This window comes from Balaenoptera ricei, chromosome 7, assembly GCF_028023285.1.
Source record: "Balaenoptera ricei isolate mBalRic1 chromosome 7, mBalRic1.hap2, whole genome shotgun sequence".
In the NCBI taxonomy this organism is placed as follows: domain Eukaryota; kingdom Metazoa; phylum Chordata; class Mammalia; order Artiodactyla; family Balaenopteridae; genus Balaenoptera; species Balaenoptera ricei.
In genome coordinates this window covers 100,635,888-100,649,905 of record NC_082645.1, presented here as the reverse complement: position 1 = coordinate 100,649,905, position 14,018 = coordinate 100,635,888, and the positions used below count along the sequence as shown (strand labels likewise).

Here is a 14,018-nt window from a genome sequence, read left to right as displayed (position 1 = left end):
ATGGACAGGGGCGGGGCGACGCGAGGCAGCGCGAGCGGACGGGATGGGGCGGGGCGGGACGGGGTGGGGCGGGGCCCGGGCGGTCACGTGGACGTGAGCCCTCTCTCCGGCATATTTAAAAGGCGGCGTGGACCCAGTGACTTAACCTGGCGGAAGCTTCATCACTCAAATGTCCCGTAGCCGTGAGTTCTTAGGTCAAGGGCAAAAGCTGCCTGGCAGCAGGCTTGATGCAGCACCAAGTGGCCATCGTCACCGGCGGGGGTACGGGCATCGGAAAGGCCATCGCGACCGAGCTCCTGCATCTAGGTGCGTGAGCAGGCCCCTGGGCTACGGTACTCAGAGCGAGGGATCCTTAGAAGCTGGCGTAACCTGGGGTCGGGAGCCAGGGGGCCAGAGGCGGGCTTAGGAGAGCGTGAAGTTGCAAAGCAAAGGAAATGTAGCTGTGGGTGAAATTTAAACCGCGAGGGAGAGTGGAGAGAGGAGAGTTCTAAGAAAAGTTGTGGAGAAGCGGTGGATGATGAACCACTATTTGTAAACTAAAGGGAAAATTTAGAGCCAGAGATACTGTGTCCGAGGTGGGGATTAAGGAGACGTGTGGAATCATGCTATGGAACTAATTACGGATGTGAGTTTAAAATTAATTCTTTATAGGGAATTCCCCGGCTATCTAGTGGTTAGGACTCAGGGCTTTCCTGCCGGTGGGCCTGGGCTGGATCCCTGGGCGGGGAACTAAGATCCCACAAGCGGCGCTGCTGGGCCAAAAAAAAAAAAAAAAAATTCATTCTATTTATTGCCTAATGAATGATTAGGAAACATGGGAAGACTTCATTTAGCTGGAAAAGGTAAAAGTCTCCCATCATATAATCTTCTCGAATCTCTTGTAATATTTACCTTAACTTGGGTGAAGGGAGGACTTTATAAGCAATAAACAAGGAAAGAAACCACAAAAGGGAAAATAGATAAATATGAAGATGTATATCCTCATTGAATTAAAAAATATATATGAATAAAGTTTGAAGGAACATGAAGAAAAACATTTACAATATACAATAAATTTATTATATAAAGAGATCTCATAAATAAATAAGGAAAAGATCTAACAACTAATAGAAAAATAGGCTTCTGTTATGGGCCAAGCATTTTAAATCAAGAACTAAAAAAAAACAGTAAGTATATGAAAAAATAGTCAACTTTTTTGGCAATGAAATGCAAAATATAGCAATAAAAAGGTGCCATTGTTTTTTTAACAAAATTTTAAAACATTGGGGAAAATGAACGTGTTGGTGAGGAAGTGAGAAGGCAGGCAAGAATGTAAATTATTACGAGCTTTCTAGAGGTCAGTTTGGGGAAAAAAATCCAAAAGTGTTAACAGTATTTGTGCTGTATGACCTAGTAATTCCTCTCTCAGGAATTTACTCTTTGGAAATAATCAGGGACAAGCACGGATTTGTGTACAAGAATGTAGTGTTGAATAGTGAAACATGATAAGGGAAATGACTAAATCAGTAACAATGAAATATGCTGCTATTTAAACATCTTGCTATTGAAGATTTTGTTGTCAAATGCATACCATATAATTGAAAAAAATCAGGATTCTAAACAAAATATAGCATTCCAATTTAATTGTTAATGAAAAATATATATGCAGAAGAAGACTGAAAAGAAGTTTATAACATTGTTATCAGCAACTACTTTTTCTGGAAATGATTTGAATGATGAGTGGTTAAATTGTACTCATTTTTCAAATTTTTTTAATGAACATGTAAGTTGTCTTTGCTTACCATTGTGTTTCTAATGCCCGGCACAGAGTATGAACTTAAAAAAAAAAGTATGTTGAAAAAAAGGAAGAAATACGTCTTAATAAGAAAAAAAAAGGAAATTAGCATTTCTCAATCTGACCCTGGTGTAGCTTCATCACCATTACTACCCACTTTACTTCCAACACCAAGACTCTAACCCTGTTCAGGAAAATCCTTTAGAAAAGTAGAATCGGTTATCATTTCTGTGAAGGTCAGATACCAGGCTTCACAGCAGATTGGTCAGATCCTGGTTCAACCTTCCAATGTACTTAAAAAAAGAGTAATGTATTGGAAATGCATTTCCTTCAGTGAAAGAATATACAAATGATTTTTACTCTGACTTGCTCAGCTTTATTTTTTTTATGCCAGGATTAATGGCTGTTTCCTGAAGATTGTTATAGAAGCCCAGATTGGGCAAATAAAATAAAATGTTAGCCAATTCAATTTCCAGTGAGAAGGCTTCTATTTTTTGGTGTGAATTACAAGCTGGATTTTGAGACATGCTTTTTTAAAATAAATTTATTTATTTTATTTATTTATTTTTGGCTGCGTTGGGTCTTCGTTACTGCGCGCAGGCTTTCTCTAGTGGCGGTGAGCGGGGGCTACTCTTTGCGCGCTGTGGTGCGCGGTCTTTTCATTGTGGTGGCTTCTCTTGTTGTGGAGCATGGGCTCTAGGCGTGTGGGCTTCAGTAGTTGTGGCACGCGGGCTCAGTAGTTGTGGCTCGCGGGCTCTAGAGCACAAGCTCAGTAGTTGTGGCGCACGGGCTTAGTTGCTCCGCGGCATGTGGGATCTTCCCGGACCAGGGCTCGAACCCGTGTCCCCTGCATTGGCAGGCGGATTCTTAACCACTGCGCCACCAGGGAAGTCTGAGGCATGCTTTTAAAAGTGATTATTGTGTTGTCTTTCACATCCAAATGATTTTGACTGTCCCTTTTCTGAGAGGATGCTGAAAGCCCTAGCTCACAAGGGCAGGATGTAGTGAACAGAATTGGAACCCTCTTCCTCTATTTGACAGATGCTCTTAGACCAGAGGAGTCCTGATTCCATCAAAGAATATTGAACCTAAGACCATTCACATTGAATTCAAACCAGATCCTTGTCTCTGTCCTCAAGTTAGTCATTCTCTTTCTGTGACAGTGGATGACATGAAAGTAGGAATTGCAAGTGGAAATTGTGAGGCAAGACAGCACTCTTTCTTGCTCTGGTGACTAGGCTCTTATCAACACCAGGGACCTAGAAGGTGCTTAAATGTAGCACTCTGAGTTGAAGATTGAAAGGAATCAGTATCAGCCCAAGCAGAAAAGCAATATATTTGGCTACAAATGCCTCTGATGTGGAAATAACTCATTATTTGCTAGTTACTTCTGTACCTTGTTCTAAGTAAGTTTATCAAGCTTTCTGAATTTCTCTAGCGACTCATATAAACAACAAAAAAAGTCCATCCACATCATTTAGCATAAGGGTGAGGAGGAGGATATCATCTAATAATTTTCTAGTTTATTATAAAATAAGAGCATTGCAATACATTCAGGTAGTATGGAAGTATATAAAAGAAAAAAATGAGCTTTCCCATTCTGCCCATCTCCTAAATCCCTTTCCTGGTGATTTTCTATGAGTCACCCACATGCACACATATACACTTGTGTGTATTTTGTTATTTACAAAACTGTGACTATAGTATTCTTACTGCTCTGTAATTTTTTCTTTCCATGCTAGTGCATATAGTAGTACTTCATTCTTCTCTAAGTTATATAGTATTCTATTGTATGGATATGTAATAATTTATTTAACCATTCCTTTAATGGAAATTTAGGTTTCTAGTTCTACCCAGCACTGCAGCATTCTGCCTTGTAATACCTTTGCCCCCTGGTTCAAGTTTATATAGCAGTTAAAATAAATAGCCTTTTAAAGTTGTGTCCCAGTATAGCTCTGCTGATATTAGATAACTTTCCTGAAGCCTTCAGGGTTCAGATAGTAATTAGTGATAATTTAGTAAGCTTCTAATTAGATAATTCCTGTGAATAATCCTATTTATATTTTCATTATATCTCTTATTTGAGGCCTTGGATAAAGTCAGGCATTAATCACCTTAGTATTCTTGAGGATTTTTTTTTTTTTTTTTTAATGAGGCTTAACTTCTTAATGTGGATTTAGGAAGAGTTGTAGATGTCAGATTTCCATGCCTTGTTAGCCTGTGCTTTACTCTGGGAACTAGAGCAGTTAATGCCCATCTTTAAGGCAGAAAGATCAAAGAAAAGAAGGTGATGGGCAGAGACAGTGGCTAATCCAGGGGAACTTGTTTCTCCTTTCCATTTTATTAATCAGATTAGCTATTCCTCCTAACTCAGGGAAACCTGGCTGAGGGTTGGACCTGGGCTAGAAATGTGTATTTCAATTCTTTCCCCTCCTGGGAGTAGAAGCTTCCTCCTGGAAACAGAAGATGAAAGGAATAACGGTTCTCCTGACAGTATAATATATGCTTTATTGAAAATTATACATCGATTTTTTTAAAATAAATTTATTTATTTATTTATTTATTTATTTATTTATTTATTTATTTATTTTTGGCTGCATTGGGTCTTCGTTGCTGCGCGCTTCTCTAGTTGCGGCGAGCGGGGACTACTCTTTGTTGTGGTGCGTGGGCTTCTCATTGCAGTGGCTTCTCTTGTTGCAGAGCACGGGCTCTAGGCACGTGGGCCTCAGTAGTTGTGGCACGCCGGTTCAGTAGTTGCGGCTCACGGTCTCTAGAGCTCAGGCTCAGTAGTTGTGGTGCATGGGCTTAGTTGCTCCACAGTATGTGGGATCTTCCCGGACCAGGGCTCGAACCTGTGTCCCCTGCATTGGCAGGCGGAGTCTTAACCACTGCGCCATCAGGAAAGTCCTATACATCAATTTTGATAAACTGAATTCTATTTTAAAGTTAGTCTTGTCTTGCAAAGAATTCATGGTGAATCTTTTTAATATTTGCTTTATAAAGCTCTCAGATTGCCTATCAGAATTTCCAAAAGTTGTCTGCATTTGTAACTCACTAAATTATAACCTAATCTTGAAAAATAGTTTTTTAAAGTGCCTTATTTTAATATGCGGAAGCTACCTTATCATGTACAACTAGAATGGTTGTGGTCAAACAGAGAGCCATTTTATTCTTTACCTTTCTAAGTGTCATTTATTGCATACATGAATATTGAATGTGGACTGTTTGTGAGTGTAATAATTACAATGACAGGGTCCCAATCCTCCAGTAGATGATAGGGAGTGGGGGGAGACTGTTAATTATCCTACAATACTGGTTTAAATGCTGTATTAGAATGAGGTCAGGGATATGGGAGCATGTAGAAGGAGCTGCCAATCTGGGCTCAGTGAGGGAGAGGAAGGAGGGTCGTCAACATAGTTGTGATTATCAATATAGTTCGCTTTAAATCTGCCATATACATCTGGGCTTCCCAGAGGTGGCGAGGCTCTTCCCTCTCTCTGTTTCAAGGCTGTCTTGGCACGTATTTCTGTTTTTTATATTTGTACATGAAAAGAAGGAAGCATTCTCTTTAGGATAAACTAACATGTAAGGCAACAATGAGCAATAAGGTTCAGGATTACTTAGTAAGATAAATGAATAGTCCAGTGTCTCATAGCTTAATATTTTTACTTAAGGAAAGCACTGGTGGAGTGTCAGCATTCCCGTGGGTAGCTCTTCCTTTTAGAACTCCATTTACATACAATTCTAATTTCACTTTCAGTGTTACCAATTTTTATTTCTTTGTTGCACTTTCGTCTTTGTTGGCCAGTCTCTCCTTCAGTCATCGGTTTTTGTAAAATGTCACATAGGTTTATCATTGGGAGACAAGGAGGCAACACAACTGCATTCTTTGCTGTCTGTGCACGAATTGAAGAACAGATGCACAGTGGCCAATCACTTACAGACAGTGAAAGAAGTGAAACGATTAGTCACTGACCGTGATGTACGTCTGTTATTCGCATGCTGATTTGTGGATTTGTACTGGCGGTGCAGTTTGTGTTTTATGCAATTACTCACAGTTAATCTGCCATGGTAACTGGAATTTGGACAGTGTTGTTTGGGGTCTGGTGTTATTTAAACTAAGGTAACTGAAATTAGCGTGTATTAGAGCTGAGCAGAACAAGGACTGCAGATACTTCTATTTCACCCTTCCTGGACATTGTGTAACAATTAAATGCTGTTCTCGTACATTTTATTTCTACATATGTTATAAAGCCTACAATACACTGATATCATTTTTACTTTAAACAATCACTACCTTTTAGAGAGATTGAATAGAAATAAGAAAAGACTTCATATTTATTTACTCATGTAATTACCATTTCCAGTTCTCTTTCTTCTTTTGTAGATTTAGATTTTCATCTGGTATCATTGTCCTTCTGTTTGAAGGCCTTCCTTTAATCTTTTTGCAGTGCAGGTCTACTTTAATGAATTCTTCTGGATATCATATGTGTGAGTAAGTCTTTAATTTGCCATTACTTTTGAAAGCTATTTTCACTGGGTAAGAGTTCTAGGTTCCAAAACTCCCACTGCCACCCGTATCCCCAGTACTTTCAGGATATTCCACTATATTCTGGCTTGCATTGTTTCTGAAAAGAAGTCTTCTGTCTTCCTTGTCTTTTTTGTGTTCTTTTTCTCTGCCTGCTTTTAATATTTTTCTCTTTATCTTTGGTTTATTTAATTATGTCATCAGTGCCATTCCTCGGCCTGTTTTTATTAATTTACTTTTCTCCTCATTCTGGGTTGTATTTCCCTGCTCCTTCCTATGCCTTGTGGCTTTTTGTTGGATGCCAGACATTTGAATTTTACCTTGTTGCAGGCTAGTTATTTTTGTATTCTTATAAATATTGCTGAACTTTGTTCTGTGATACAATTAAGTTACTTGGAAACAGTTTGAAACTTTGTAGAGATTGGGAACAATCTTTCCCCAGCCTCAGATTGTTTCCTTACTCTTATGTACAGATCAGTGCTCAGCTGAAGATCTGAGGGAACTCTACAGATCTCTGGAGTTCTCTCCCTGTGTACCTCCTTTCTCTCTGTGCCCTGTATAATCTAGCTGTCTTGGCCTCCCTGGACTCCCAACTTCATCTCTTCTACCCAGGAGACTGCTGGGCTCTGAATGGGTTCCTTCTCCCTATGCTGCAGCCTGAAGACTCTCTCTAGGCAGCAATCTGGAATAATAATAGGGCTCACATTGTTTGTGTTCACTCTCTTGGATCACTATCCTGTGCTACCTGATATGCAGTGCCTGGAAATCATTGTTGCAAATATTTTGTTCAGTTTTTTAGTTGTTTTGGGCTGGAGGGTAAGTTCAGTTCCTATTACTCCATCTTGACCATAAGCAGAGGTCCTAATTCATCTTTTTTTACAGGAACACATGAAACATTTTCTAAACATTATTACTTTCAGAATTTGGACAACCAATGAAAACATATTTAGTTGTTCTTTGACTGTTGTCTCCTCAGGGTGTAATGTGATCATTGCATCCCGTGAGTCTGATAGATTAAAATCTGCCGCAGATGAACTGAAGGCCAGTCTGCCTCCTACCAGCCAGGGTCAAGTCATGCCCATAAAATGCAACATCTGTAATGAAGAGGAGATAAAGCAAATCTATCTTTGTTTTTTTAAATTTTATTGTAGTATAGTTGATTTACGATGTTGTGTTTAATTTCTGCTGTCAGCAAAGTGACAGTTATACAGATATATATTCTTTTTCATATTCTTTTCCATTATGGTTTATCACAGGATATTGAATATAGTTCCCTGTGCTATACAGTAGGACCTTGTTGTTTATCCATTCCATATGTAATAGCTTGCATCTGCTAATCCCAAACTCCCAATCCTTCCCTCCCCCTTGGCAACTACAAATCTGTTCTCTATATCTGTGAGTCTGTTTTTGTTTCATAGATATATTGATTTGTGTTTTATTTTAGATTCCACATATATGTGATGTCATATGGTATTTGTCTTTCTCTTTCTGACATAGTTCACTTAGTATGATAATCTCTAGATCCATCCATGTTGCTGCAAATGGCATTATTTCATTCTTTTTAATGGCTGAGTATTATTCCATTGTGTGTGTGTGTGTGTGTGTGTGTGTATGTATCACATCTTTGTCCGTTCATCTGTTGATGGACATTCAGGTTGTTTCAGTGTCTTGCTATTGTAATACTGTTGCTGTGAACATTGGGGTGCATGTATCTTTTCAAATTATAGTTTTGTCTGGGTATATGGCCAGCAGTGCAGGAGTGGGATTTCTGGATCATATGGCAACTCTCTTTTTAGTTTTTTGAGGAATGCAAATCTATCTTACTTATTCATTCATTTTAATTTATAGTAGTTGTCCCTAAACCTGACTGTGCTTTAAGCTTTCCCATAGTAGCTATCTTAGATGAGGTTCACTAGAAGCAGAGCCTGTGAAGGAGATTCTTGAGCTAATGATCCATTGAGTGAGTGGCCTCAGGAGAAAGAGAGGAAAGGAAGAAACGTAGGGAAGCTAAGCAAGGACAGTTTCATCTGGAGACTACCTTTTGTGCCTTTTGCCCTTTAACTCATTTCGTAATGTCTGTTTCATCCTATCCATTATTCTGTGTTGGTAGCTTACAAATTAAAACAATGGAGAGGGTGATCCAGGTCCTTGGATAAATCTTACCATTAAAATTCCAAATTTAGCTTTATGATCTATGGGTATCAGATACTGGTAAATTATTCACTGATATAAGATTTTCAGATTTATTCATTGTGACTACCTCTCCGTTTACTGTGGTTCTCAGAGTTACTATTCACTGTGAGACACTGCAAGCTCTGCTACTCTCCTAAAGCAGGTGATAAAGTCCAAGTAGCAAGTTAGGTTATTAACCAGTTCACTTTTAACATTTTATTTATTTACTTATTGAAGTGTAGTTGATGTACAATTTATATGTTTCAGGTGTATAATATAGTGATTCACAATTTTTAAAGGTTATACTCCATTTATAGTTACCATAAAATATTTGCTATATTCCCCATGTTGTATAATATATTCTTGTAGCTTATTTTATACCTAATGGTTTGTACTTCTTAATCTCCTACCCCTACATTGCCCCTCCCTGCTTCCCTCTCCACATTGGTAACCACTAGTTTGGGCTCTATGTCTGTGAATCTGCTTATTTTTTGTTATATTCACTAATTCATTTTTTTTTTTATTAGATTCCACATATAAGTGCTATCATACAGTATTTGTCTTTCTCTGTCTGTAACCAGTTCATTTTTTTTTTTTTAAATAATTTTTTTATTTTTTAATGCTATTCTTGTCTGCTTACATTCTTTTTTTATTTATGTATGTATGTATGTATGTATGGTATGGCTGTGCTGGGTCTTCGTTTCTGTGCGAGGGCTTTCTCCAGTTGCGGCGAGCGGGGGCCACTCTTCATCGCGGTGCGCGGGCCTCTCACTATCGCGGCCTCTCGTTGCCGAGCACAGGCTCCAGACGCGCAGGCTCAGTAATTGTGGCTCACGGGCCGAGTTGCTCCGCGGCATGTGGGATCTTCCCAGACCAGGGCTCGAACCCGCGTCCCCTGCATTGGCAGGCAGATTCTCAACCACTGCGCCACCAGGGAAGCCCGAGTTCATTTTTAATGTTTTTCTTTAGGTGAATAATTTGGTCAAAGCCACCTTAGACTTTTATGGTCAGATCAGTTTCTTGGTAAACAATGGAGGAGGCCAGTTCTTCTCTCCTTCTGAACACATCAGTTCAAAGGGGTAGAATGCTGTGATTGAAACCAACCTGACGGGCGCCTTCTACATGTGCAAAGCAGGCAAGTGTGATCAGTCATCCAAGAAGTCCAAGTGTCTTTATGTAAAGATCATAGAGAATCCTGAAAGAGAAATTGTTATGGGCTCAGAAGCTCCATGTCATCAACACTTACTGCCCTGATTTAACTTATGTACAACATAGCAATGCAAATTGCTGCATTTCTGGATAGTAATTTGGCAACATTTATAAAATACAAATATTGTTTGATCGGTTAATTTTATTTCTAGAAAGTTATCATGTAAAAATTATTCAGAATTTGTACAAAGATAGTGCTAAAAAGTGCTTCATAAAATGAAGGAAGACTCCACACTTATTTTGTTTTTAAGAAATGAATCTGTTAAATCTATTACAAGGACCTATTAATTAATTCAGTGAAATCTTCAGGGAGAATACCAGAGTCCACATTTTTTATGACTAATAAGTAATTAGCACACATGCATAGTCTTTAGATTAAAGCTTATGTTTCATAGGTGGTAATACTCAACCCCGAAGTTGGGTAACTGAAGAGTTCCCTTACAAACTATCCAAGACATTTTTATGCTGAAAAATGTGGAACGAGTATAATTCTGAAACACAGGGTCTTCACCCCAACATGGGTTAGGCTTTATATTCTTAATATCTCTAAATCAAAGGTCTTGCAGACACTTCCAGCCTCATCTTTATCTAACTGGTAGTATACAGTTCTGTATTAATTGTGATACAGGATGAGCTGCTGAAGTATAGAGATCCAGAAAAAAGAGGAGCTTGAATAAGATAGTTGATTTCTCCCTCACATAAAAACTCAAGGTATATAGTCCAGGGATAGTATGGTAGTTCCATAATCATTAGGGAATAAGGATCCTACTTCTTTGTGTGTGTGTGTGTGTGTGTGTGTGTTTTTAAATCACTTAATTGGGCTATAATTCACATATATTAACATAGGATCCTACTTCTTGCTTTCCTATCTTTGACATGTGGTTTCCATCCCATGGTCCAAAATGGCTGCTCCAGTTCCTGTCATTGTAACTGCATTCCAGACAGTAGGAATGAGGAAAAATGTAATACTCACTCATTCTTTTTAACAGCACCATCTGAAAGTGGCGCCATTACATTCACTGACATTCATCATCAGCTAGAACTCAGTTAAACGATCATACCTACCTATAAGGGATACTGGGAAATAGAATCTTTAGGTGAGTAGCTATGTACCTAAGTACAAATTCAATTTCTATGTAAGAAGAGGAGAATGAGTGTTAGGAGATAGCTTGTAGTCTCTAACCCACCCTTCATAGCTCAGCACTTCAGCACCTTCCAGCACTCAAGTCAGCAGTCTCTTACCAACCTGAGGTTCCTTGCCAACAGCCATTAATTAGAAGTCTGCAGAGTTTAGATTCAGTTATGATTTTTATTAGCCAGAATTGAATTAAAGAATACAGGGCCTATAGTTTTTGTTTTGTTTTGTTTTTACTTTAAACAATGGGACTTAGCATTTGGTTTTTTTTTTTTTTAATAAATTTATTTATTTATTTATTTATTTTTGGCTGCGTTGGGTCTTCATTGCTGCGCGCAGGCTTTCTCTAGTTGTGGCAAGCAGGGGCTACTCTTCGTTGCAGTGTGTGGGCTTCTCGTTGCGGTGGCTTCTCTTGTTGTGGAGCATGGGCTCTAGGCGCACAGGCTTCAGTAGTTGTGGCACGCGGGCTCAGTAGTTGTGGCTTGCGGGCTCTAGAGCGCAGGCTCAGTAGTTGTGGTGCACGGGCTTAATTGCTCCGCGGCATGTGGGATCTTCCCGGACCAGGGCTCGAACCTGTGTCCCCTGCACTGGCAGGCGGATTCTTAACCACTGCACCACCAGGGAAGTCCCAGCATTTGGTTTTGAAAACAAGGAATATGAAGTATACATTTTTTTGTACCATAATAATAATAGTGGAAAACTGAAAACCATTTAAATATTCTAGAGTAAAATATTAGTTGAGTGAAGTTTTATACATCTACAGGATAGAGTACTATGCAGCCACTAAAAATATAGGCATAAAAATATACTTCTCAATACGAAAAGATATTCCCAGACATCGAGTGAAAAGCAGGTTATAAAACATTCTATCCAGCATGATCACATTTCTGCAAAAACAGTATATATTTATATATGGCTGTATATGAATAGACATAATTCTGAAGGAGTTTATACCAAAATACTGACATATTATCTCTGGGAGGTAAAATTACATATTATTTTCATCTTTTCACATATCTGCTTTTTCTAGTTTTTCTAAAATGAACATATATTTTTTATGTAATTAAAATGATTTAAGTCATGACTATGCTGAAGTTCCAGGTTTTTCGACTTGTACTCTTTGACACAATATGCTATTTTTAAAGACTTGTGGGAACATCCACATATAAATTACTGGTGAATTTAGACTTTTCTATAGCCTTTAATTATTCATTTTACTAATATAGAAATTTCTTTCTCCCAGTTTATTTTTGGAAACCTCTTGAATGTGTGAAAAAGTTAAAGAAATAATACAGTGAACTCCTATTAGGCATACCTCGTTTTATTATGTTTTGCTTTATTGCACATCGAGCAAGTCTGCCAGCACTGTTTTTCTAACAGCATTTGCTTACTTTGTGTATCTGTGTCATATTTAGGTAACTATCACAATATTTCAAATTTTTCATTATTATTATATTTGTTATGATGATTTGTGGTCAGAGATCTTTGATGTTACTATTGCAAAAAGATTACGACTTGCTGAAGGCTCAAATATTTTAAAATTAAGGTTGTACATTATTTTTTTAGACATAATGCTATCGCACATTTAATAGACTATAGTATAGTGTAAACATAATTTTTATATGCACTGGGAAACAAAAAAATTTGCGTGATTCACTTCATTGCAATATTGCTTTATTGTGGTGGTCTGGAACTGAACCTGCCGAATCTCCGAGCTGTGTCTGTATACCTTTCATTTAGATTCACCAAGTGCTAACATTTTGCTGCATTTGCATTCTCTCTCTGTGCCTTTCCCCCCTCTCTTCCTCCCTCCCATCTCTGGAGCTCATTTAGGCGGTGCTCTGAATCCCCTCTCCTCGAGCACCCTGAAACAATGGTCTCTTGCCTCTTAGGCAGGTCCAGACTTTTTCCCCGGACTCCCTCCCGGCTAGCTGTGACGCACTAGCCCCCCTTCAGGCTGTGTTCACACAGCCAACCCTAGTCTTCTCCCCGGGTTCTGACCTCCGAAGCCCAAGCCTCAGCTCCCAGACCCCCCGCCCGCCCCGGCAGCTGAGGAGACAAGCCTCTCGGGCTGGTGAGTGCTGGTCGGCACTGATCCTCCGTGCGGGAATCGCTCCGCTTTGCCCTCCGCACCCTGTTGCTGCGCTCTCCTCCGTGGCTCTGAAGCTTCCCCCCTCCGCCACCCACCCGCAGTCTCTGCCCGCGAAGGGGCTCCTAGTGTGTGGAAACCTTTCCTCCTTCACGGCTCCCTCCCACTGGTGCAGGTCCCATCCCTATTCTTTTGTCTCAGTTTTTCTTTTTTCTTTTGCCCTACCCAAGTACGTGGGGAGTTTCTTGCCTTGTGGGAGGTCTGAGGTCTTCTGCCAGCGTTCAGTAGGTGTTCTGTAGGAGTTGTTCCACATGTAGATGTATTTCTGATGTATTTGTGGGGAGGAAGGTGATCTCCACGTCTTACTCCTCCGTCATCTTGAAGGTCCCCCCCTCCCCGAAAGTCCCGCTTCTATGTTTTTTAGCTGATACTCTTCCATAAAAAGACTTTTAGTTACACCACAACCATCACTTCTCCCTATATATGTTATTATTATTATTATTAACTTTTTTAGTATACCACTATGGAATCAAGGATTTCTTTTCAAATTCATTGTTTCAAATGCACACATTGTCTCAAATTTAATAGAAATTTGTGTTTCTATGTTTTGCTATTACAAATAATTCTGTGATGAATAACATTGTAAGTATTTGTTTCATATTTGTGGACGTATATATTTAGGGTGTATTCGGGAAGTTGGACTGCTGGGTGAAGAGTAAATGCATCGTGTTAGGCATTTGCAAGTTTCTTTGCATTTTGCACTCCATCATCAATGAATGAGAATGCCTGTTCCTCACAGCCTCACCAAAAATGTGTCTTGTCAATTTCTGGGCAACTCTGATGGGCAAGAAATGATATCTCAGTGCAGCATCTTTTCATTTGTTGAAAGGCTACCTGGATATCTCTTGTGTGTGTGTGTTTGAATTGTATTGCTGTCTTTGCACGTGTTTCTCTGGGGTTCTGATCATTTTCTGACATTTTCAGTGTCGTCTAAGAATAGTCCAATTTCCATTACAATCTGTGCAGAGGAGCTTAGACTGACCTGCTGATCTTTTGGGTCATTGTCAATAATTACAAGGGCAAGAGATGGGCCAAAAAGCAACTCATATCT

The 14,018-nt window shown here is 39.2% G+C and overlaps 1 protein-coding gene across 3 annotated transcripts in view; it reads left to right on the top strand.

Annotated features, from left to right (window-relative positions):
- The first annotated feature begins 93 nt into the window (after positions 1–93).
- The window catches only part of PECR (peroxisomal trans-2-enoyl-CoA reductase), a 44,222-nt gene continuing 30,297 nt past the window's right edge, over positions 94–14,018 (top strand). For all 3 annotated transcript variants that reach the window (XM_059927398.1, XM_059927399.1, XM_059927400.1), the window contains exon 1: positions 94–306. In XM_059927398.1, the coding sequence (XP_059783381.1) occupies positions 170–306 (137 nt within the window). In that variant the 5' untranslated portion in view covers positions 94–169. The remainder of the gene's footprint in view (positions 307–14,018) is intronic.